Source organism: Hyalella azteca, unplaced genomic scaffold (assembly GCF_000764305.2).
Source record: "Hyalella azteca isolate HAZT.00-mixed unplaced genomic scaffold, Hazt_2.0.2 contig1504, whole genome shotgun sequence".
Lineage (NCBI taxonomy): Eukaryota > Metazoa > Arthropoda > Malacostraca > Amphipoda > Hyalellidae > Hyalella > Hyalella azteca.
The window spans coordinates 77,959-99,947 of NW_025931820.1; the positions used below are offsets into that span (position 1 = coordinate 77,959).

Sequence of the window (21,989 nt, forward strand, 5' to 3'; positions counted from 1 at the left end):
TTTTTTAAGATTCAATATATACTGTAAGTGATATTTTGTTCCACCTCGAGCCGACAATTCCCTGCAACTAATAGCATGATCTGTATGAAATTTGAATACGTTCCGTAATTGTAACAAAATTAGGCGTGCAAAAGTGTGTTAAAAATCTAGGCATAATGCATATAAATTTCATTGTATTATTAAAAAATTAGTTACATTAGTGTTTGCAAAGAGCCTACTACATCGTATAAAGATTCCCACGCAGATTCACTAGCGTAAAAGTCTATAATCTGACGATTGCAACTATCTTCAATATGGAACGTAAAGTTTTAAAAAATAATTGTAATTAAATTCAAACTGGCCATTTTAAATAATCCCTTATCACCCTTTCTTAAATTGGAATTCACTATTATATACATGGTTATTTAATCGAGTTGAAAAAGATAGCTATGCTTATACCCGTTAAATTTAATGTGTTTTTTAATGTGGGATGTTTCCTATTCTCGAGGATTTCAGATATCTCGAGGGGCCATAAGTCGGGCCCATACAGCCCCGAGCGCTGTCCCATTCATTCCAGCACCGCCTGGCTTAGGAGCTGCAAAAGTACTAGACGTCGTCTCCCCGTACTAAATATTCGTACCGAACGTTCGTTCTATGCAATAGTTAATGTTTGTGGCATGCAAATATTAAAATTTAGCTCATTTTAGGATTTTATATGAAACGACTGAATCAGGATTTATGAATCAATGAAGTTTCCAGCAAATGAGGAATATCTGATGACGATTTTTATGATAATTCTTTAGGTTTTGTTCAGACTACAGAATTCGCGTACTTGGCCTATCGGTGAGGCAAGTTTGATTCGGCCAAGCCATGAAGCCAACCCACTGCCAGTGCGAGTCTGTCGTTCGTCGAGTGTGGTTGTCGCGGTGAAGCGCTCAAGACTGTGACAGACCTCTGCGAGCGTTGAGATTGCATGGTGGGGCAATATTAAGTCTTAGAAGTTTTGTGTTCATAGGAGAGTTCCACCATGATTTAATTCTCTCTTATGTATGTGGAATCAAGTGATAAAATTGTGAAGGATTTGGTGATGGAAAAAGATTCCGTGTTTGATTTGCTCTAAAGAAATACTACTGTTTTGAAACTACGTCTTCGCGAGAACCTAAACTAACCGGCTCACCCTTGATCATAGATGTGTTTGTGAAATTTAAGGAACCTGAAAGGAAGTTCCTTAATTTTTTTGGTTCTTGTGAGTAAATCCAGTGCCTGATAATTCATGAAAATCTTTAATGAGTTGTAATATAGACTCATTAAGAAGAGTAGCATGGATCGTGCTGCTGCAACTCTCATGCTGAGGATTATTCTGCTGCTCTTGTGTGCCATTATCACCTCAGCACGAATAACGCATGGTGAGGACGAATAAAAATAATTAATTTAATAAACTTTGTAAATAACACTTTAATATTTATATGCTATTGCACATGATATTTGTTTTGCTGTCATCGGAATGATCCATTTTTCCTTTTCATATCCTCGTAGCCTCGTAGGCCATATCCGAGCTAGCCTATAGATAGTTCAGAAAACAATTTTAATTATTTTCAGTTTATATAATATCATCCACGCACCAACCAAATTTTCCGACTATCCATACGTGATTTATGAATGATAGAGTTCACATTTGATTTAATTCGATAAACAATGTTAATCCTCCGAATAAATGATATTCATACTGATGAATCAGTGACAGTGAATGAATTGAAGTGAACGCGCGGCATGTTTCACAGAGCATCCGCGTGCCTCAGATCACGAACAACGCTAGAGTTGTTCTATTCAAGAGACCCTAATTCTAGTTCAGTTTATTAAAGCTATAGATAAGATAGATATAAACAATCTCTGTTGCATTACCTAAGATAATTAGTTATGAGTTGGATATCAAAAACAAATTTTGATTGAACAGGCACCCTTCGCTGACTACTGAGATGCAGCGTATTTAGTTAACGTCTCCAATTTTGAATGATAATGATAAATCATGTGCTATTATCTGTCTCTAATTTATTGTGGATGGAGGAGGCCTTAGGCTATTGTTCTATTGCTACTGAGTAACACATGAATGGACTAAGGTGCCAATAGTGATTGCAGTAGGTAATCGTGGATTATTCGGAAAATTGATTAGTTTGGGTTAAGAAATGATCAATGTTAATGAAAAAGGTTTCTGTTTTACCGTCATAACCTTAAACTTAGTAGGAATGGGTAAAGCTCACCCGCTTGCTCATATAATATACCAGTGTTAACAATAATGCTCATTATATAATATTATAAGTATTAATTTATCACTGATAATATAATATTATCAGTGTATTAAACACTGCTATGTATGCATTCAGTTTTGCGTATTACGTTTCATGTATTTCAGTGTTTACTCCTCAAGAGAGCGCGGCGTTTGGTTTCCGTAGACTTTCTTGATTAAAAAAATTAAATATTGATATTTAAAATTGATATACTTTCTTGATCAATTGGAATCGCTAAAATCGCTTATAAATTCTTTGGATGTATGATGAATTGAAGTGTTTCTTGACGCTGATATGTTATAATCACATACTACCGTTAACCGTAGATGATGCTGTATAAATTATTTTATTTAACCTGCCTTTACAAGCGCAAATTTTAATGTGGAATGGTTTTCAATTTAAAGTATAGTGAACAAATTTGCTTGCATATTAAAGCAATTTTAAACAAGCTCCGATATGTATAAGCTGAAATTAGGCGTTCATGTGTCTTAGGTCCAATTTGAATTCTAATATTCGAGTACGTACACTTATACATTACACATCCCTCATACTTCTTGGAAATTCTTCCCGATAACGTATGATAAATGCTTGAGAAATATACACATTCTCGCGTTGATTGCCTGAATGAAATACAAAGACAGACAATATTGAATACAGAATTCTAAGGCAATTTACGCAAATATTTTTTCACTTTTTATTCATATGAAGAATTTCGGAAAATTCTCACAGTGTAAGAATTCTTGTCTATTTATTAAGTATTAGTGCTGCAAGTATAAAAATGCGCAAAATTTCTCGTGATGTTGCAAAAAAGCGGCGTACAAATTTCCTTGCATTTCATAACTTATGAACGTACGCATAAATTTTCTGTCAATTTAAGTCACGAAATACTACAAGATATGCGCATTCTCGTCTACTCAATTAACATTGCCGTCGAAACGCCCGCAAATTTTCTCGTGTCTTTTAAAAGGCATAAAAACGCTAACATTTTCAGGCGATTTAAGTCACAAATTGAAAGAGGTGCGCGCATTTGCCTGCAATTTACGGGCACGTCTTTCTTGCCATAAAAGTCGAGCCCCGCGGGACAGGTTGTGGGGCGGGGGCCCAGGCCTGACTTAGTCCTTTGAATTATTCATTAATTGATGAATTCCTAAACGATTTAATTTCCTTCTATGAAATAGCGAGTTATGCTGAAGATTACGAGTGAGTGAACAGCTGTTGGTGTATTAGAGTACTAGTAATGTTGCACATGTGATATGTTGATGTAGAAAATCAATGGTAAATAGAGGCATTTGCGTTTGAATAAATAATTATGGCTGAAATTTCCTTAAAAGTTCGTGGTTAAATGGGTGAAATGTTGGGAGCAAGAAAACTAGTGACAAAATTGCTGTGATCGATTGTTAAAGTTGCTTGTTTTTTTTTCTATTAAAAATAGTTATAATTTATGGATATCGGATTGAAATTGAAAGTCATCTTGAAATTTTATTTTCTACAGATTGCAAGTCGAAATAGAGTTTTGATTGATGGTTACAGGTTATTGCGTTCTAGAAATTTTCCCTATTTTTTTATGAATGTTTACATGAATTCACTTATTTGAGGCTGATCTTGCGTACAGCTTTACTCAGTGTTCATCTGATGTATATACCGTTTGTGACGAATGGTCACAATTTTTTAATGCTACCTGGACGCCATTTTCTCACTATACTTTCATTCACCTATTCACTCAACCTTTATTATTGATACTGGAATTACTCATTTAAGTGACCGTTACTCGGTTTTTCGAAGACCCCATTCCACCTGGTTCGTTGCTAAGTCTCGTTCATTCGTTATCATGAGTTTTCTTGTATTGAATATCTCATTCGTTCGATACATCATTGTACTCCGCGTAGTTTGTTACCGAAATTCATGTTATGCTCTTAAAATTATTCGATCATCAACCAGAATTTCGTGTTGTCCGTCAATTTCCCTCAAATATTATAAATATTTTACAAAATTGTTTACATATGAATGTATAACTAATTGTACCTGTATGTACAGTAAATTGTCAACATGTGTACACTGTACAAATCGTAGTGCATTCGTGCCTTGGGCTCCCCCCGCGCACTTTCCTGTATGGTCAAAAGCGTGAATTTTATCATAGTGTTATTGACAGGCTTCCTCCGTAGCTTGCTCACGTTTCAGGTTTCTCCGCTCGTTAAGGCGTTCGCATTTGTCACTTGTCCAACAAACATGTCGCCGTCACGCCAAGCTACGAACCCGCAACTTGCGCTGCTCGCCCTACGCAAAATATACAATTGCTGCATGCGAAAACATTCGCGAGACTGCGTGTAATGGCTGATTCGAGGATCATTAGATGGGATCAAAATTAAGGAATAAATTGCATTTAGCTGTTAACTAGCAAATTTTGTTGGATTCCATCTCAGTCAAAACTTAATCAAAAAGAAAGCATTGAGCCGTCCTATCATTTTGATCTTTCACAAAACATCACTGGCCAATTCTGAAACTAATGTATATTTTAGTTTGAACTTCGAATTTTCCAAAATTTACTCGCTTTGTTTGCCGTGAAATTATGTTCATTTAATTTCGTACAACCGAAAGAGGATGGTCGTGACGCTGGACAAGCAGGTCTGCAGCACGCCAGCCTATAGGTCACCAGTAAGGAGTCGTGCATTGTTATTGCCTCTTTTTCTTCGTAGATATTTACGCAAAATGATCATTAGCCCCTCTCCACCCACCCTACTCATGTGGTTCCCAGCAAACTTTCTGTGAACCACTCGCAAGTTCCGGACCAATGCCATTTGCAGGTCCCGTACTGTTGTCGCGTATCATCACAATTATTGCGTATCATTAATACTACATATCAGCCGCTATTCAACGGTTGATGCTGTAGACAGTGACGCCACCACTAGTGGGTGGTAGCGTGTGACTGCAGAGGCAAATCGCTGACAGAAAATCCGGTGTTTAGCTGTAAACATTTTTATGACGTGAAACATAGCTAAATAATAATTAATATTTAAATAATTTCTAAACCAGAACGCGTTCGCCTTCTACCTGAAAGGCAATAACGTACCATATATATACGTGGTACGCGTACCACAGTCTGGGAAGCACTGCCAAGCCAACATACCGTTCTCCAAAACAAAGACTGACTACTTAAAAATCATTAATAGAGGAAAACCCTTGTTTAATTAGGTATCTATCGCTGTTTGCGCTTTTGTAAGCTAATGGACAATAATATGCTTGAATTTTGCGTTGATTAATACATTAGCTATTATTTTTCGCTTCAGAAAAGCCATGGTTTGCATATTTAAATAAATCAAAGTTTATTATAATGTTCAGTTTGGTATAGGCTCCACTATTCCTGTTATGTTTACAAATCAGACTTGACCTTTTCGCGAAGTTTTTTGTTTTCTTTTCAATTTGCAATGAAAAGATCATTGCTTCAAGTAGTGAATGCATGAAAGACAGACGCCAGGAGCTAGACGTCATTAGAGGTGGGTGGAGTGGACGATGTAACTGGTTGCATCTCCGCTCTGTTGGCCTCAAACAACGCGACTCTGCTCCGATAATGTTCACCTTCGCGGCCCCCGCGGCTGCTAACGAATTTGTGAGGAACTCTGATGCCTTGCATACAGGATACGAGTTTTTTGGGGTCTCGATTGGATCGAGCGGGAAAATTCGTTTGATTCTGTTTGTGGATGTATAACTGGATTACCGAGATGTGTGTGGTGAAGAGGAATAAGTTTATATATGTTTTTAGGCTTTTGCCTGAAAGATGTTGTGTTTCTTCCGTAAGGACCAAAGAATTTACTTGAGAAATGAGAACTGATACATTTTATGCTAGATGTTTTTTTTAATATATGTCTTGATAATAGGCGTTGCGCGTAAAATCGTCGTGTTTTTGATTGTTTCAAAGAAAAATTAGTGAATACTTAGCGTTATGTTGATTTTTTTTTAAAGTTGAAGCTCATTCATTGAGTATTGAAATTTACAAACTATTCATTTTCAGCGGTGTGTTCAGTATACGACTTGAAACTAAAGTTACCTTGATTCAACTTTATTTTCCACAGTTTACATTGCATACATATTCTTCAATCCGTTTACGAGCTCGTAGTGAGAGAGAACATCTCTTACCTGAGTCTCTTTCTCTGGTCTTGTATGTTAACGAAATGTGAAGAACCAAGACGGACTTGTACGTGGTACCGATCAGGCGCTGTGCAGGTGTTTCGTATAACACTTGCACGAGCTATTTTTGTTTGTCTATAATTCGTGGCGCTGACAGTTTAATTCTATAGCGTGTGCGTCGTTTCGTGAAGTTGCATCTCCACATTACTTGAGTTGTGATGTTGGTAAAAGTGAATAGTAACAACTCGTGATGTATGACTTATACAGCCTTTATTTACAGGACGCTACATTGATTACAGGAAATTGTATCGAAACTAATTTAAGAAGATTGCTGTGACAATTTAAAGTAGTTTAGACAGCGCAACCGAGTTTCTGCCCAAGAGGGAAATTTAAACGTTTGCTAATGCAATCAACATGATTTCAAACTGATTTGAATTCTACAATTGAATCTTGAGTGGCGCTTGACAGTTCAGTGCTGCTCAAGGTTTTTTTTACAATTACTCCTCTGACTCCTAACTTATGATTTATCCGAATCATGGATGCTCTAAATATGCGTGCTTATAAATACAATGAATAATTAGGAAAAAAACTCCAGTGACCGGGAAACTCCTTCCATACTCCAGCGGCTGAAATGCTAAAAGAATCCTGAGGTCTTGACCTTGGAATTTTATTCATATATGTAACCATGCTTTGGGTATCGCTAAACAAAGGCTCAGAATCTTCCCAAGTTCATCGAGGTTACAAATGCTAGGGTTGCGCCTCCATGGAAGAGTTATCGCTGCTTGCATCGAGAGCTGACCTGCCGCAGCTGCAACTCGCTGCAGCATATTAAATTAAATTTTCTGTTCAAAAATATTCGCGCTGACTACTAGAAGTCGAATCATGTCCAAGTGGTGTTTAGATCTGAAATCGCACATTGATTCTAATAAATGCTTTTATAACATAATAATTAATATGGTGTTGGGGATGTAATGAATATTAAATGCACATTTATTTCAATTCACAAAATTTTACAAGGCAATCACTCTCTGCCAATATTTTGCAAGCATTAAGAAAGTAACGAAGTATTATTTAGTAAGAAATTGTACAGTACGATTACGTACTGCAGGAGTACGTAATCATTAATAGTTGTTTGCACCTTTAAATAAAGACTCATGCACTCTTTTTAATAAAGGTCATCAAATCATCATTCCCCCATATAAATTTGTCCTCTATCATTTTTTAATTATTAAGATACAATTAAAAATAGTAAAAATCTAGTATATTGCATACAGCTTTTATAAAAAATACAAGTACATCGAAAAACTACAATTTATTAAACAAAACTCCAATAATAAGAAGTTTGAGACAGGGTCCGCTCGTCTCAAATGTGTCAGCTGTAATGTCATTCTTTGACATTCATCTGGGACGGAGCTCTCCTATAGCATCATCAGTAGGAACTTCTACTCACTGATGCATCTAGTTCAGTTGGAGGCTCAGGAGCGCTCTCTTCACTTAGGAGCTTGGTCTATTACAGCCCAGTAGGAACTTCTACTCGTTCAAGTACCTAGTTCAGTTGAAAGCTCAGGAAAGCTCTCTTCAGTTAGGAGCTTTGTCTATTACAGCCCAGTAGGAACTTCTACTCGTTCAAGTACCTAGTTCAGTTGGAAGCTCAGGAAAGCTCTCTTCAGTTACGAGCTCTTCTATTACTGCCCAGTAGAAACTTGTCCTCGCTGATGCAACTAGTTCAGTTGAAAGCTCAGTAGCACTCTCTTCTTATATGAGAGCTCACCGATTACAGCCTCAGTGGGAACCTCTGCTCGCTGAAGCAACTAGTTCAGTTGAGAGCCCAGGAGTGCTTCTATGACAGCCTCAGTAGTAACCTCTGCTCGCTGAAGCATCCAATTCAGTTAGGAGCTCAAGAGTGTTTCAGGTGCCATTGTCCGTGACAGCTACTGTTGAAAATTCATGAAACAGAAAAAGATCAGAAAGAGTTTGTTTATAGTAAACAGTTTAATCTCATTTGATGTTTCTTGTATTCATATAGTACAGTAGCTTCATGGTTGTATGTTTAATATTTTCTGGGACAATTAATAGTCATAAACTCATAATGGCTTTTATAATGCATTTACCGATATTGTGTTGAGTTGAGTACATGTCTACTATATGGTAGAAAATTCACTTATAAATAGAGGAGTGATACTTTTTTCTTGCGTTGGTTTCTAAGAACCCGTCTGCAGAAAATAACTACCGGAACATTGAATAAATTTACGAATTTTCTGGCCCTTGTCTGATTCATTTGTCACACGCCTTGTCTACGCGTTTACTTCGAAGAAATCCGCTCTCATATTGATACTAAACCAAGTGCTTGGCACACGCATTTTCATTGATACTCTAAGTCCTGTAACATGAAGATTGGCCGCGTGTGGATACAGCACAACGTAATATTTTTTTACGGCGCTGCTCGGTGTTGTTCGAGAGCAGCACTTGAGCCCGTAACCTCAGCGCGCGCCGCCCCTGACGACTCTTAGGAGACTCGCTCGCTAACATCTTCTGCTTCGCGCGAAGAGAGGCTAGAAGGCTATTGCTAAAACAAAGAGATGAGCTGCAGAGATTTCTAGAGAAAACATTGAGGCTTTTATTTTGAGTTTCTTACCTTTTGCACGTCAATTTCGTGATAGTGGATTTGATTTAAGCGAAGTTAAATGTGATAATTACGGATTGTACTCTACTAGTAAAATTACCTATTTATGGTATATCTAGAATATTGGGAATGTTTGCAAGGATGTTAAATATAACATATATCGGAGAGCACATGGTCCGTGTTTAACAATGCCGTACACAATTGTAAATGTACGTCTTTTTTTATTAGTACGTTTAAACTATAGGTACGTAACGATAGTCATCGTTCAGCGAAAATGGAACTCGGGTAAAATATTCGCAATTTCTGCGCAAGCAACCATTTGAGAAACAATGAAATAATAAAATATTTTGCTTGTTTCAGGACCGCCTGTGATCACCGAACAACCGAAAGGAGGAGTGGTCCGCCGTAATGACCCTTACACTCTTAACTGCGCCGCCCAGGACGCTAAGACAATATCCTGGTACCACAACGGGGAGCCGATAACTGACCTCCTCAAAGATCCTAGTTCTCCCAGAATTTTGCTACCATCTGGATCCTTATTCTTCCTTAGAGTCGCCACTACGAAGAAAGTCAACGATGCTGGCACCTATTGGTGCGTCGCTCAAAATTCGGCTGGATCCGTGCGGTCCGACAACGCTACCATCGAAGTTGCTGCAATTGACGACGAGTTTCTGGAAATTCCCAGACCAACCATAAATGTGATAGCTGGAGAGGCGCTGACTTTGCCTTGTCGTCCTCCTAAAGGCACTCCTGAACCTCAAATTAATTGGCTCAAGAACGGACAGGTGATAGAGAGCGATGGCAGAGTCTACACCTCCGCCAGCGGCGAGCTCAGATTTCTCGTGACGAAAGCCGAGGACTCGGCTACGTATGCATGCCAAGCGTCCAATGCTGCTGGAACGAAAATCAGTGCACCCACTGAGATCACTGTCATGGGTGAGAAAACTGCGAACATATTCTGTAGAATATTTTATACGGGGAATCAATTTTGTCAAAATGGCGTCATTTTCAGTTGTTTGAAACAATAATTGGGTTTCTTGCTAGATTAAAGTATGATGTTTTTTTTAAATAAATAATAATTAATTAATATATTATTAATATATAATTAATATAATAATAATTTAAATAATAGAAAGAAATTAATTAAATATTATATGACCGCGCTGTTATTGAATTTGTTTTGAGTACATGAAAAGACTTGATTGCTCGATTTGACGTTTTGTGTGTAACGGAATTAGATTAGATTTAAAAGTGGAGAGCTTAAGATTTCCGATACTTGATTAGGTTGTCTCTTTATGTTCCATCTTTTTCTTTTCAGATCCCCCAAGCTTTGTGATCGCTCCAAAAAATCGAACCGTCACCACAGGAACAATATTATCTCTTCCGTGCCAAGTTTCGGGTTTCCCAACACCCAAAGTTGATTGGCTGCGGCTTGATGGAAAGATTCCATTAGGAAGAGCCAGCGTTTCATCCGAGAATTCATTGCAGCTAACACAAGTAACAGCGTCGGATTCTGGCATTTACGCTTGTGTGGCTGAAAATGAAGCTGGTATGATAAGAGCTGAGGTTCACGTTGACGTCTTGGCATTACCTTTCTTCAAGGAACGTCCGAATGACCACGTTATAGAAGTAGGTTCGACTCGATTACTGCCATGTATCATGGATGGGGATCCTCCTCCTATTTTGATGTGGCGCCTGCCCGGTGAAGACCCAACTGACATTCTCCTTCCTGGACATAAAAAAGGTCACAATAGAGTCGAAGAAGACGGGAGACTTGTGATGGAAAACGTAAAACTCTCAGAGTCCGGACTTTATACATGCATGGGAACCAACTCGGGTGGTGGTGTAAGTGCACGAGCGAAAATTTTAGTGGTTGAGGCATTTCCTCCTCCAGTGGTGGGTGTTGGTCCCCAAGATCAGACCATTAGCAATGGAGATCACATGACGCTTCCCTGCGAACCCGTGAGTGAATCTTCAGAGGCGTCAGTGTCCTGGTGGTTCAGACCAGCGGCTCATTTACCGCAGCATGAGATTGTCGACGATCCATCACGCGGTATATCTTTATCAGCTAATCACGCACTCACAATTCGTAACACGAACAGATCTAATAGCGGAATTTACACCTGTCGGGTGACAGCTGCCACAGGTAATGCTGAAGCCACGGCTGTTGTTCGTTTCGAGGAGAATGAATTACTAGGGCACAGGCTCGAAAAATTATTACCTGCTCCTCCATCTAAGCCAAGGGTAAGAGTTCTGAATGAAACGAGTGTTCGGCTTTCTTGGCAACCAAATTCAAGTCAGATAGGCAAAAAAGACCCAGTGACTTACATGGTTGAATATTGGCGTCATGGGTGGAGTGAATGGCAAATAGCGGCTTCGTATGTAAACACGGAATCAACTATTATTTCTGACCTGACCCCGAGCTACACTTACACATTTTTGGTCAGAAGTGTAACAGGAGGAGGTCAGTCGTTTCCGAGTCCATGGTCAAATCCAACAAGGCTGGAGCTTCTAAACAGCAACGTTATGACGACAAAGAATCGCTGGCAAACAGACAGAAGGTTTGACAGGCCTACGGTGGCCCTTCTGAGTGCTAAAGCTACTTCGTCAAGGAGCGTCTTGCTGACATGGCAAGGACTTGATAACGAGAATCAAGAAAACGGCGTTCTGGTGTACTGCATCAGTTACGAAACTACTCAAGGAAATGCTGAGAAAAAGCCCGCAGCTGTGAGGGTTGCAACCGTCTTAGGAAGTTCATCTTCCTCGCACCTTGTCAAGGGCTTGGATCCATACACCTACTACACCTTCTTCTTGGTCCCTTTCTGGCGCAACATCGAGGGAGCTCCCACTAACTCGCTGTCGCTCACCACTCCCGAGGATAGTAAGTAATCCAGCTTGTATAAATTACTTTGATTTGTACGAAACTTATGTTAAAAAATCATTGTTTTGTCTTCATGTATTCCGTCAGGATTCTGTACCATTCATGTTTTTGCTTATTTTCCACTAGCGTAGGTTGTTGCATTCGAATTTATTAGCCAATCTAGTATTTTCCGATAAAAATGTGAAAGATAACTATGATTACGTAAATTCCACTCAAACGCCTTTTGTTATGCTCCTTAGACTAATTTTTTTACTATTTAACGCAAAACTTTCTAATATAATTGTATTATTTTACATCTAACTAGAACTTTTTGCTTCTTGTAGTTCCTTCGGCTGCTCCTCAACAAGTTTTACTATCGAAAAGAAGCTCTTCGGAGGCTTTGGTGACTTGGGAAGAAGTTGATCCCGATCATATACCAGGGAGACTTTTAGGTTACGCAGTCGTGGTCTCGTGCAACGGGTCCGTGCAGGACCACAACGTCACCACTCATTGGCTTGAGCTGAAAAACTTGGTGTCAGGCTGCCTCTTAACAGCGCGTGTCGCTGCCATGACAAGTACTGGCATCGGACCGTTCTCGGCACCCACGCTACTGCAACTGGAGGACCAACCGACGTACACGAACGATGAACCGGCAATTAAACAGGACGCAATGACGCCGAATCACCACATGTGGCTAATCTATGTTCTAATTCCGTTGTTAGTTTTGATAATACTTGGTTTAGTTTTATATTTAAGAGGATATGTCAAATGTCAGAAATCCCCCGATAGACATTCTCATTCAGATAAATGTCGTGATCACTCCATCTGCTCATCTCATTGTCATGTTAACATGTACGGAGAGCATCACAAGACCTGGTCTGCCATCGACACTCCACGCATGCAGCCAAACGCTTGTCTTCTAAGACACAATCATTACGTGAACGACTATGCAGAGCCTAACAATCTTGTGCCGTCCGATGGATCTCAGGTGGAAGCCTATACTACCACTGCTCTCATGGCACCCACCTCCCCCCATCACGAGCTACCAGGCCCTGGGCAGTGGACAGCTTTCCTTCCACCTCCTCCACCATCATGTCCGCCTCCTCCTTTATGTCAGTACAGTGGCAGTGAAGGCACCACGTGTAGTAGCAGTCATAGTAGTAGTGATAGTTATCATAGAGGCTTCCAAAACAGGCAGCCAGTGGGAGTGGAACTCTGTTCTGAAGCGTCGTGTCCAGTGTACTCCAGTGGCAGTTGTGGAGGCTACAAACGCCCCTGTGATGAGGCTTCAGAGCACACATACGAAGCCTACAACCAGCGACCATCTCACGGTGCCTACACTGAAACTCACAACCTTGTGGGTTGCCCTGATTCTCATCGCACTGTAATGCACTACAGCCCCACGTCTTCCAACGCCAGCAGTCAGCGGGGGAGGCACGTTCCAGACAATCATCCTCCCTACAAACCTGATGTTCCGGAAAGCATTCCGCTCCGGAAAAGTCCTGTAGATGATTCTTTCCCAACATTCAGTTCTCTGCACGCTGCTCCTAAAAGCTTACATAGATCAGACCAGAGACTTTAAAGCGTCAATGATTGTAATTAATATCAATAATCTAGTTTCGATACGATTTCATAATATACAATAAGCGAGCTTTAATACCTGTTGATAACCATTAGTCAGAGGAAGGATATCATGAAAATACTGATTCTGTGCGATTAATGCATTCAAAACTCAATTATTATTGTACTATGTACTTGGTGCTCGTTTATGTTACGAATGTTCGTTTTAAGCGATGATCAGCTATAAAAAGTGCCTCTTAATGTTTTATTGTTATTTACTGTTGTGTATATATTTCATCACTGTTGGCACCGCTGATTTCTTCGCGTTGTTAGTTTATGAATCCCGTTGTCTTGTGGAGAATCTGTTGCTATCGTACTGTGAGAAATTGCTATCGTACTTTGAAAAATTTCAAACCTAAGAAAGGAATGCATACTTGTTTCATTAGGTAATCTTTATATACCTATCATAACCTGTTTCAGTTTTTTCCAGACAGATTATCACGATTATTCTTAAATAAAGGAAAATTTTCGACCTTTGTTATCTGATGGCATTTGATTCTCGGAAATTTCATTCAAGCTGTTTTGGTCATATGGTTATTAGTTTCGAAAAAGTGAGTTATTTCTAGGAGTTTAAACTAATTTTTAATTAGTTCGATTTATGCTATGTTTAAATTTATTTTCCAAACCAAACCTGCACATTACTCTGCCAAAATGCTTGGCCTTTCTAAATGGTTTGGCGAGTCTCACTTTTTCTACGCTTTAAATCGTTGAGTTATATTGAACTTTTCATTGGAAACTTTATATTGCTTGGTAAATGAAGTTTAGCGTGAGATTTAGACTTATCTCGAAAATAAACCAAGAAGAAAAGTAATAATTGAAAACAGTGTTTTTTATTGGCAGTGCGTAGGGTATTTATCGAAAAGAACCCAATTGTATTTCATGTCACAAATTAACTTCTGTGACACATTTTCTGCGCGCCTTTTGTTAATAAAAAAATTGGTGCATCAAATTGATGAAATTCAGAATAGGTTTTCTCAAGCCATGAACGAATTCTCATCGTAATTAATCCCGCAGTTTCTTATAGCTTAGTCGTCATTTTTCAACTGTTTCTGCCATTCTCGATTTCAAGCATCGCAACATCAAAAATAATAGGCTTTGGTGCTCTGTTCGCGGCGCGTGTGAGTTAATTTTGCTTCTGATAATGAATCTGATAGATAATGATGCTTCTGATAATGAATCTTGCTGCTATAGTTCTTCTTATAACCTCAATTAAAAAAACGTTATTCAAAACTTTTTCAAGATTTTCCTCTGTCGTTGCGATTGATAATCCCGTTTCAATACTTGTATTAGAGAAAGTTGAACAACTCAATTGAATGTATTAGCTTTTATCTTTTGTAAGAGCGGAATTTGTAGTTTTATTGGACGGGTTCATTAGCTGTAGGATTTTGTAATACGTGTGAGCGCTCCTGGCGTCTGAATCTAAGTCATTTGTAAAGAGATATTTATTTTTTATAAAATATAAATTTGAAAGGAAATATGTTTTTTATTCACTACTGCATATGATGGTGCACATGACTGCTTGTTTTTCCGTAGTCAGGACGTCAGCAACAACTAAAATATTGTTACTTATTTAAAGTCATGATAGTTTTCACGGCTGCTATAATGAAACATTAGTATTCACAAATGAGTGAGTAGTTGGATAAATATTCATATATACAGAGTTAACTATCATAGTATTGACAAATTCTAAATTCACTTACTGATTATGATATGCAATTTAAATGTCTCAGAAAAGCGGATTTTGTTGGCTGAGTATCGAGGTTATGAATACTAGTCGCTCACTAGCATTCCTCATTTGAGCTTCTGAATAATGGAAATACAGGCCCGGAAGTTAGAATTCATTCAAAGCTTCGTAACTTGACACGCGAAAGGAAAAAAACGGACGTCCTTCTTTTCTGAGGTGGGTTCCTGTTGGGATCAAGTCTTTACACGCATCTCCGGTGGCACCTTTTTTGGCTCCGGCCAGGATACCGGACTGACAAATCCTGTCGTCCGCGTATACATGCCAATGGCAAGTTAAGTTCAGGTTACAACCGTAAACTGTGTTGAAGATGTTATTTTTAATTCCAATCAATAAATAGCTGACTTGATGATACGAAGATTTTGATTCGTTATACGTAAAGTTTAAACTTCGATTGCTATTGAATTTATTTTGAAATAGAATTCAGAATAAATTATTTTCAGATTCGCGACAATTTATAATTATTCAAATAATTCCACTACTTACAAAAAAGTACATAAATACAACTTAATTGCATGAAATTGATGTCTTACGTTAAAAATCGTAATTGCGATCACATATATACCTATATCATTAAACTATTCCTACAACTGACGAAATAAAAGGTAAACTTTAGGTAGTCGATGGTAGAAAACTATATAATATCGAAAGAGGTCCAGGAGAAAACTGACTTTGAGAAACGAAACTGGGACTAAAAAAAACTCGCACAGCGAAGAGGAAATAAAATGAGACAGGAACGAAAATGAGGCTCATTCATGTCAAGTAAAGCTAATAGTTCTGACATGTATTAAAATAATAATTGTTATTAGGGCACGAAAAATAACTGCAGACACCATCAAAAGAATGATGGTCCACAAGATAAACTCGAGAACTGCGAGTCGTGAGCGTGAGAAAGCTGGAAGACGCGAGGCTGCATGGGCGTTTATAAGGAGACGAGACGTGGCTCGGAACAATGAACGTCTGCCACGAGTTGCCTGATAAGCATGGCCATTATTGACGGCAGCTTATGGCCATGCTGAGTTGAAAGGAAATCTCGACTGTGATGCCATCTGTCCGGGGCAAATGAGCTCGTCTCCGGAGCGCCCATGTCGTGAACTACTTTTGATTTGCTCGTCGATTGGAGCTATGATTTTCATTTGGATGCTAACTCGATTTATTGTATAAAGAGATTATGAAAAGTTTCGAGGGTAAGATAGATTTTGTTTGTGATGAATGATGAATTTTTGACAAAGTAAGTGTCCGTAGCTTGTTGGGGAAATTTATTTTCTTTTGGATATGCATTAAAAAAGTGTGAATTAAAAGCAGTAATCAACAATACCCTAAATTTTCGGCTATTCCTAAAAAATGGAAATGTTTTGAAGTAAACTTCTTTTCACTTTGAGAGTGACTCTTTAAAATAAAAAGTCCCGCATTCTCTGGACTTTTCTTGTAAAAGAATTTTCTCGGCACTGAAAGTTCAGCAAATTACGTGAAAATGGACGCAGCGCAATATAAGGGAGCGCTTCTTTTCCCTCGACTCTTGAAAACAGCGCCAGCGAACGCCCCCTCCTTGCCATCCCTCCTGCCACCATTCTCGCCCTCCATGTCACCCACTCCATGTCACCCCTCCTGCCACCATTCTTGCCCTCCATGTCACCCCTCCTGCCACCATTCTCGCCCTCCATGTCACCCCTCCTGCCACCATTCTCGCCCTCCATGTCACCCCTCCTGCCACCATTCTCGCCCTCCAAGTCACCCCGCTGGCCCTTCCGTTTAGAGGGGAGTCTCGGTACTGAAACGGAAAATAAGGGGATCTTATTTAATAAAAAAAAAACAGAACATGAAAAGTACGGTCAGTATATCTGTAAAATATGACAATATAACATTGATTTTGAGTTTTCAACAATGAAAAAAATGACTAATAATTTTCACCATATCTTAATTCTTTTTATCTCACTACAACGAAATCTTGCATAAATAAATTTAAAGTGAAAACCATAACTAAAATTTATCATCTCTAAAATTTTTCATTTTGCTCATTTTACAATTCATTGCGCTGGTTGTATAAACTAAATCTTCCTAATCTTAATTGGGTAAAAATTAAAAATTATTTACCGGAAACTCTAAAGGTGGGAGGGTAGAGAAGCAGCAGCATACAGCCAGATTATTGTTCAAAATTGTGCAGTTTGAGTCCAGCTAGCAGGGACGATTCTGCGCTGTGCAAAATCGGTGCCAAGCCAGCCTTGGCTCAATCTTCACCGCCGGCAATATGCACAATTATGCAACAAAATTTTCAGCACTAATGTATATAGTTCAATTATGAATATGAGGGCGGGTTGAGACAGCATGCAAAAAAAAAAGTTTCTAACTCATCGTATACATTTAGCACGAGCTTATAAACTACTCAAGTGTCGCTGCAGAGGAGCTTCTAAATAAAACCACAATAAACATTATTTAGTAATTTATTGCCACAAATGGGCCCTGATATCAATTCCGGAGCAATCGAAATTCTAATGCCAAATATAAAGTTCATGAACAACGTCTTCAGTAATATTTATATATCAATCGCTGATGAATTTTGCACCAAGTTTCTAGAGCCGCTACATCAGAAAGTTAAAAGCCGTGCAAGCAGAGCGCATATTTGTGCAATCGTAAACTTCATTTGGAGCGAAGAAATTTCACGGCCATTGGCTCGGCTCAGCAGCATTTCACGGTTCATAACATTCAAGCAGCAGGTCCCAGTTTGCGAGCGCAAGTGCATTTCTTATATGTTGCTAAGACAATGTGTACTTGGTCATTCATATTCATAATGACGTCTAAATCGCTTAATTATTAGTCCTAATTTACATAAAATTCCAACATATATTTTTTTTAATCTCGAATAGAATTAATATTCGCTTGCGGCTGGCAGTGGAAAGAACAAATGGTTTTCAAAATTACTCTATTGAAGTGAGAAAAACTTGAAATTCTTCGGGATTGATTTAATCACTAGGCTCGGTAGTTTGGTTATCGATAAGAACTGATTTAAGAACCTTCATATTATTTTGACTCGAGGTTCACAATACGAGGTTCACAAGACCATCGTGTTTTCTAGTACGTGCCTACGACAACGCGCGTCGATCGCTTTTCAGGAGCCGAAGTCGCCTGTCTGTTATTCTGTTCGTTCGTCTGTCTGGTCCGTCGACTGTGAACAGACGACTCTGTTTGTCAAGTTTGTCCATTCCCAAAATATGTTTCCTGTTTCCACGGATGTACTGTTGGTTCAGGAAGGCCGCTTCTAATCAGTTCGTTCCGGGTCGTCGTCTTCACAGAGGGTTGGCACTTAATCTTGTTCGGCGTGAAGAGTGCGAGCTGAAACTCAAGTGATAATAGTCCTTATGAACGGGGGTTCTCGAACACGAATATCAAAATAAAAAGTTATATCTATATTACGTTCTAAAAGAATTTCCGATACGTTTTAACCCCAATCGAGTTAATATATGTTGCCACATTTCATTTATATTATCACCAAATATATAAAGAACCAGAAGCAAATGCATAGTTCTATTTATCTTTCATGAAACTTATACAAAAAAATTTTGGCTGGCTCTCCCGAAATAAAGGAAAGAACAGCTACGTTTGAAAACATATCTAGGAAGAGCAAACCAAAGGAAAGTAAAAAATTATCTTGGAATGCATACTTTTTTACATCTGTGATACTGCCCATTTTCAGGTTTCCTCTTGGGCAATTTATAGCTCCGATGTCGACAGCAATGATATCCACTATCCTTACAATTCATTCCAAGCTTCCTGTGATCCAAGTCCGATTGTTCCGGGAATCTCAGCGGGAGCAGCGAAATAAAAAACAATGAAGACAAGGACGAGGGAGGGCGAAGTTGATACAATTCCTGACTCCGTTAAGCTGTCGTCGTGTGGCCGTGTGTCACAGCGGCCCACTAACTTGGCCAGGCTTGGGGCTTCCGGACCCGCGTTGCTGCAGCGACGTGTACGCCGGACTCCATGGCTGCAGCGACGTGTACGCCGGACTCCATTGCTGCAGCGACGTGTACGCCAGACTCCATTGCTGCAGCGATGTGACCGCCGGACTCCATTGCTGCAGCGACGTGTACGCCAGACTCCATGGCTGCAGCGACGTGTACGCCTGACTCCATTGCTGCAGCGACGTGTACGCCAGACTCCATTGCTGCAGCGACGTGTACGCCAGACTCTATTGCTGCAGCGACGTGTACGACAGACTCCATGGCTGCAGCGACGTGTACGCCGGACTCCATGGCTGCAGCGACGTGTACGCCAGACTCTATTGCTGCAGCGACGTGTACGCCAGACTCCATGGCTGCAGCGACGTGTACGCCAGACTCCATGGCTGCAGCGACGTGTACGCCGGACTCCATTGCTGCAGCGATGTGTTCGCCAGACTCCATTAATGCAGCGACGTTTACGCCGGACTCCATTGCTGCAGCGACGTTTACGCCGGACTCCATTGCTGCAGCGACGTGCACGCCTGACTCCATTGCTGCAGCGACGTGAGTTTACAAAAAATAAGAGTTTACAAAACTTCGAAATTCATTAATTTTTGAAGTTAATTATGGATAGAGAAAAATTCAAAGTACATTAATATTGAAAACATTTGAGATGGGAGGAGCATGCTTATCATGGGATTTTAAAGTGGGTAACAACGAGCAATGTATGAAACCTTAAAACGCTGCAGTAGAAAATTGTGGTGAAGCATTTACATCGGATTTATAAGAGATATAAATTATTTTATGACTTTTTTCTTTGCGAAATGGGGTCAATAGAATTATTATGAATTATTTTGCTGGTGCCCATTCAATGATTAAATATCCAAATATTTTTTTATACTATTCAAAATATAAATGGCTATCGTCATTGGCCCCAAACATTAAACAACGATATTAAAGGCCAAAAAATTACAGTGGAAGGAAATGATAAAAAATGTGTCGAGTTAACTAAAATAATTGTGTAAATAATACACGAAACATTTTAACCGTAAACACATGATATAATTAAATATATTAGCCGTGTATTCTCACAACCCTAGCACCTATAAAATCCCCACGTCAAATTCGTTTAATTTATTCCTTCTGAACTTCTTATTTTGTAGCCTTTCTCTGTGGTAGAATTACGGACAGTGACAAATACAAAACTAGGCTCCTTTGGTAACATTAGGGAACGCACTCCGCACTTCCATTTCCACAGTCTCTACTGTTCTCATGGTATGTTGGCTTTATTCTTCAAAACATTGTATAGCAACATAGTGGTAAGACAAGCTATATTATTTAAATTGTTAATCACTGCATGGGTGTATCAGCCATATATAAGGCAGTGATTTCTTCTACTTTTATATGCTTAATCGATGCTTAGAACTAATGTGGAATAGAATAACTTTGTCACTAAAGAGCGACGTTCTTCAAGCCGCTCCTACTTTCAGAAAATCGTTGTAATTTAATACTATAAATAGTGTTGGAAAAAAATCAATTGTAAATTAATTGCTCATGTAGGCGTTTTAATGAAGCATTCAATTAAAGTTATAACAAATTTTACCTTAAGAAATATTCCGCACTAGAATTACAAATAATGGAAGCTAATGTCTTCTTGATTGAAATAAGAATAATGTTGCTGATAGTGTACACGAGGAGACTTATTTTGCGAGAGCAAGTGTTATACTTTATAAGAATTAGACTTTGACGGATAGCGATTACAAGGCTGCGCCGGTGACGGGCGTTCATTAACCGCCGTAAATCAACTGATCTGTAAAGCCATGAATCAGTTTTATTCGTTCATGTGAGCAGCCACCGTCAATAATTAGTTCAAAGCATCGCAGGGGAGAACAAGGACACGCATTTATAGTAGAACTTGAAATTTATTTCGCTGTATCCCCTTAGAACTGAATAAAAACTGAGAGAGGTGTTCGAATTTCGTTAGCTATTTCATCGAACAAAACTCCAAAACGAAGAAAAAATCTATGCGCCTCCATTAAATAATCTAACGGCCGAAATGAGAAGCAGGATCGAAGTAGTTGAATAAATTTCAATTTATATTTTTGGTGCGTATGTAGATTTTTTTACATGATTCATCGTGATATCTTGGAGTCCAACAGTTGCCAAAGCGAACGCAAATGCAAAAGCTTCCTTTTAAGAGAGACGGCATAACGTTCATCGGGGCGTTCAGCTGCCTGGGCTGGGGTCATTTGCATGGATGATTGCAGAGCGCGATGATCAGACAAGTCCGAAGCTAAATCATCCAGAGGCAGCCTTAAAGCTCACACAGACAGTCTGTATTTCCATACAGTCAGTTCACGATGAAATTGAGTTTCCACACTGCGTCTACACACGATGATACCGTTTTTCCACAATGTTTACACACTATTATAAGGTATTTACACATAACTTACATACGATGTGTAGTATTGGCAGAAGGGGCAGTGAAAGTATAGTTGACTTCTATGTGTAAACTTCAAGGCTTATTATACTGTACTTCGCTTATTTTTAATTATTTTATATTCAGTCGCAGTTAGAAAATTTCGGCCTCCAAGATTTTGGTATAAAGTTATAAAGTTTTATAAACGAATTTTCATTTGTTTCTATTCCACCATATGTCAGTAACAGTAATATACGAATAATTCCGAGAATGCTATAATTTTGAATTTAGATCGATCAAAAGAGTCTGAATCATCAGAATATGTTATCAGAAGCCCCGGCATATTTAATGAGCCTAGCATTGACATGAATTTGCCGCTATGCAAATGACTGGAGGCAGTGC

General features: G+C 39.0%; 1 protein-coding gene across 1 annotated transcript; it reads left to right on the top strand.

Moving 5' to 3' along the window:
- Positions 1 to 884: 884 nt before the first annotated feature.
- On the top strand, positions 885 to 14,964 carry LOC108671216 (roundabout homolog 1-like). The gene is made up of 4 exons (XM_018158712.1): positions 885 to 1,385; positions 9,370 to 9,945; positions 10,328 to 11,890; positions 12,214 to 14,964. Exons 1-4 carry the CDS (start codon positions 1,301 to 1,303, stop codon positions 13,449 to 13,451), a joined length of 3,462 nt encoding a protein of 1,153 aa, XP_018014201.1. The 5' UTR covers positions 885 to 1,300; the 3' UTR covers positions 13,452 to 14,964.
- The last annotated feature ends 7,025 nt before the right edge of the window (positions 14,965 to 21,989 follow it).

Coding starts and splice junctions, on each gene's coding strand:
- LOC108671216 (XM_018158712.1), top strand. CDS start 1,301: ATGGATCGTGCTGCTGCAACTCTCATGCTGAGGATTATTCTGCTGCTC. Junction 1,386..9,369: donor CTCAGCACGAATAACGCATG/GTGAGGACGAAT, acceptor TGCTTGTTTCAG/GACCGCCTGTGATCACCGAA. Junction 11,891..12,213: donor GCTCACCACTCCCGAGGATA/GTAAGTAATCCA, acceptor TGCTTCTTGTAG/TTCCTTCGGCTGCTCCTCAA.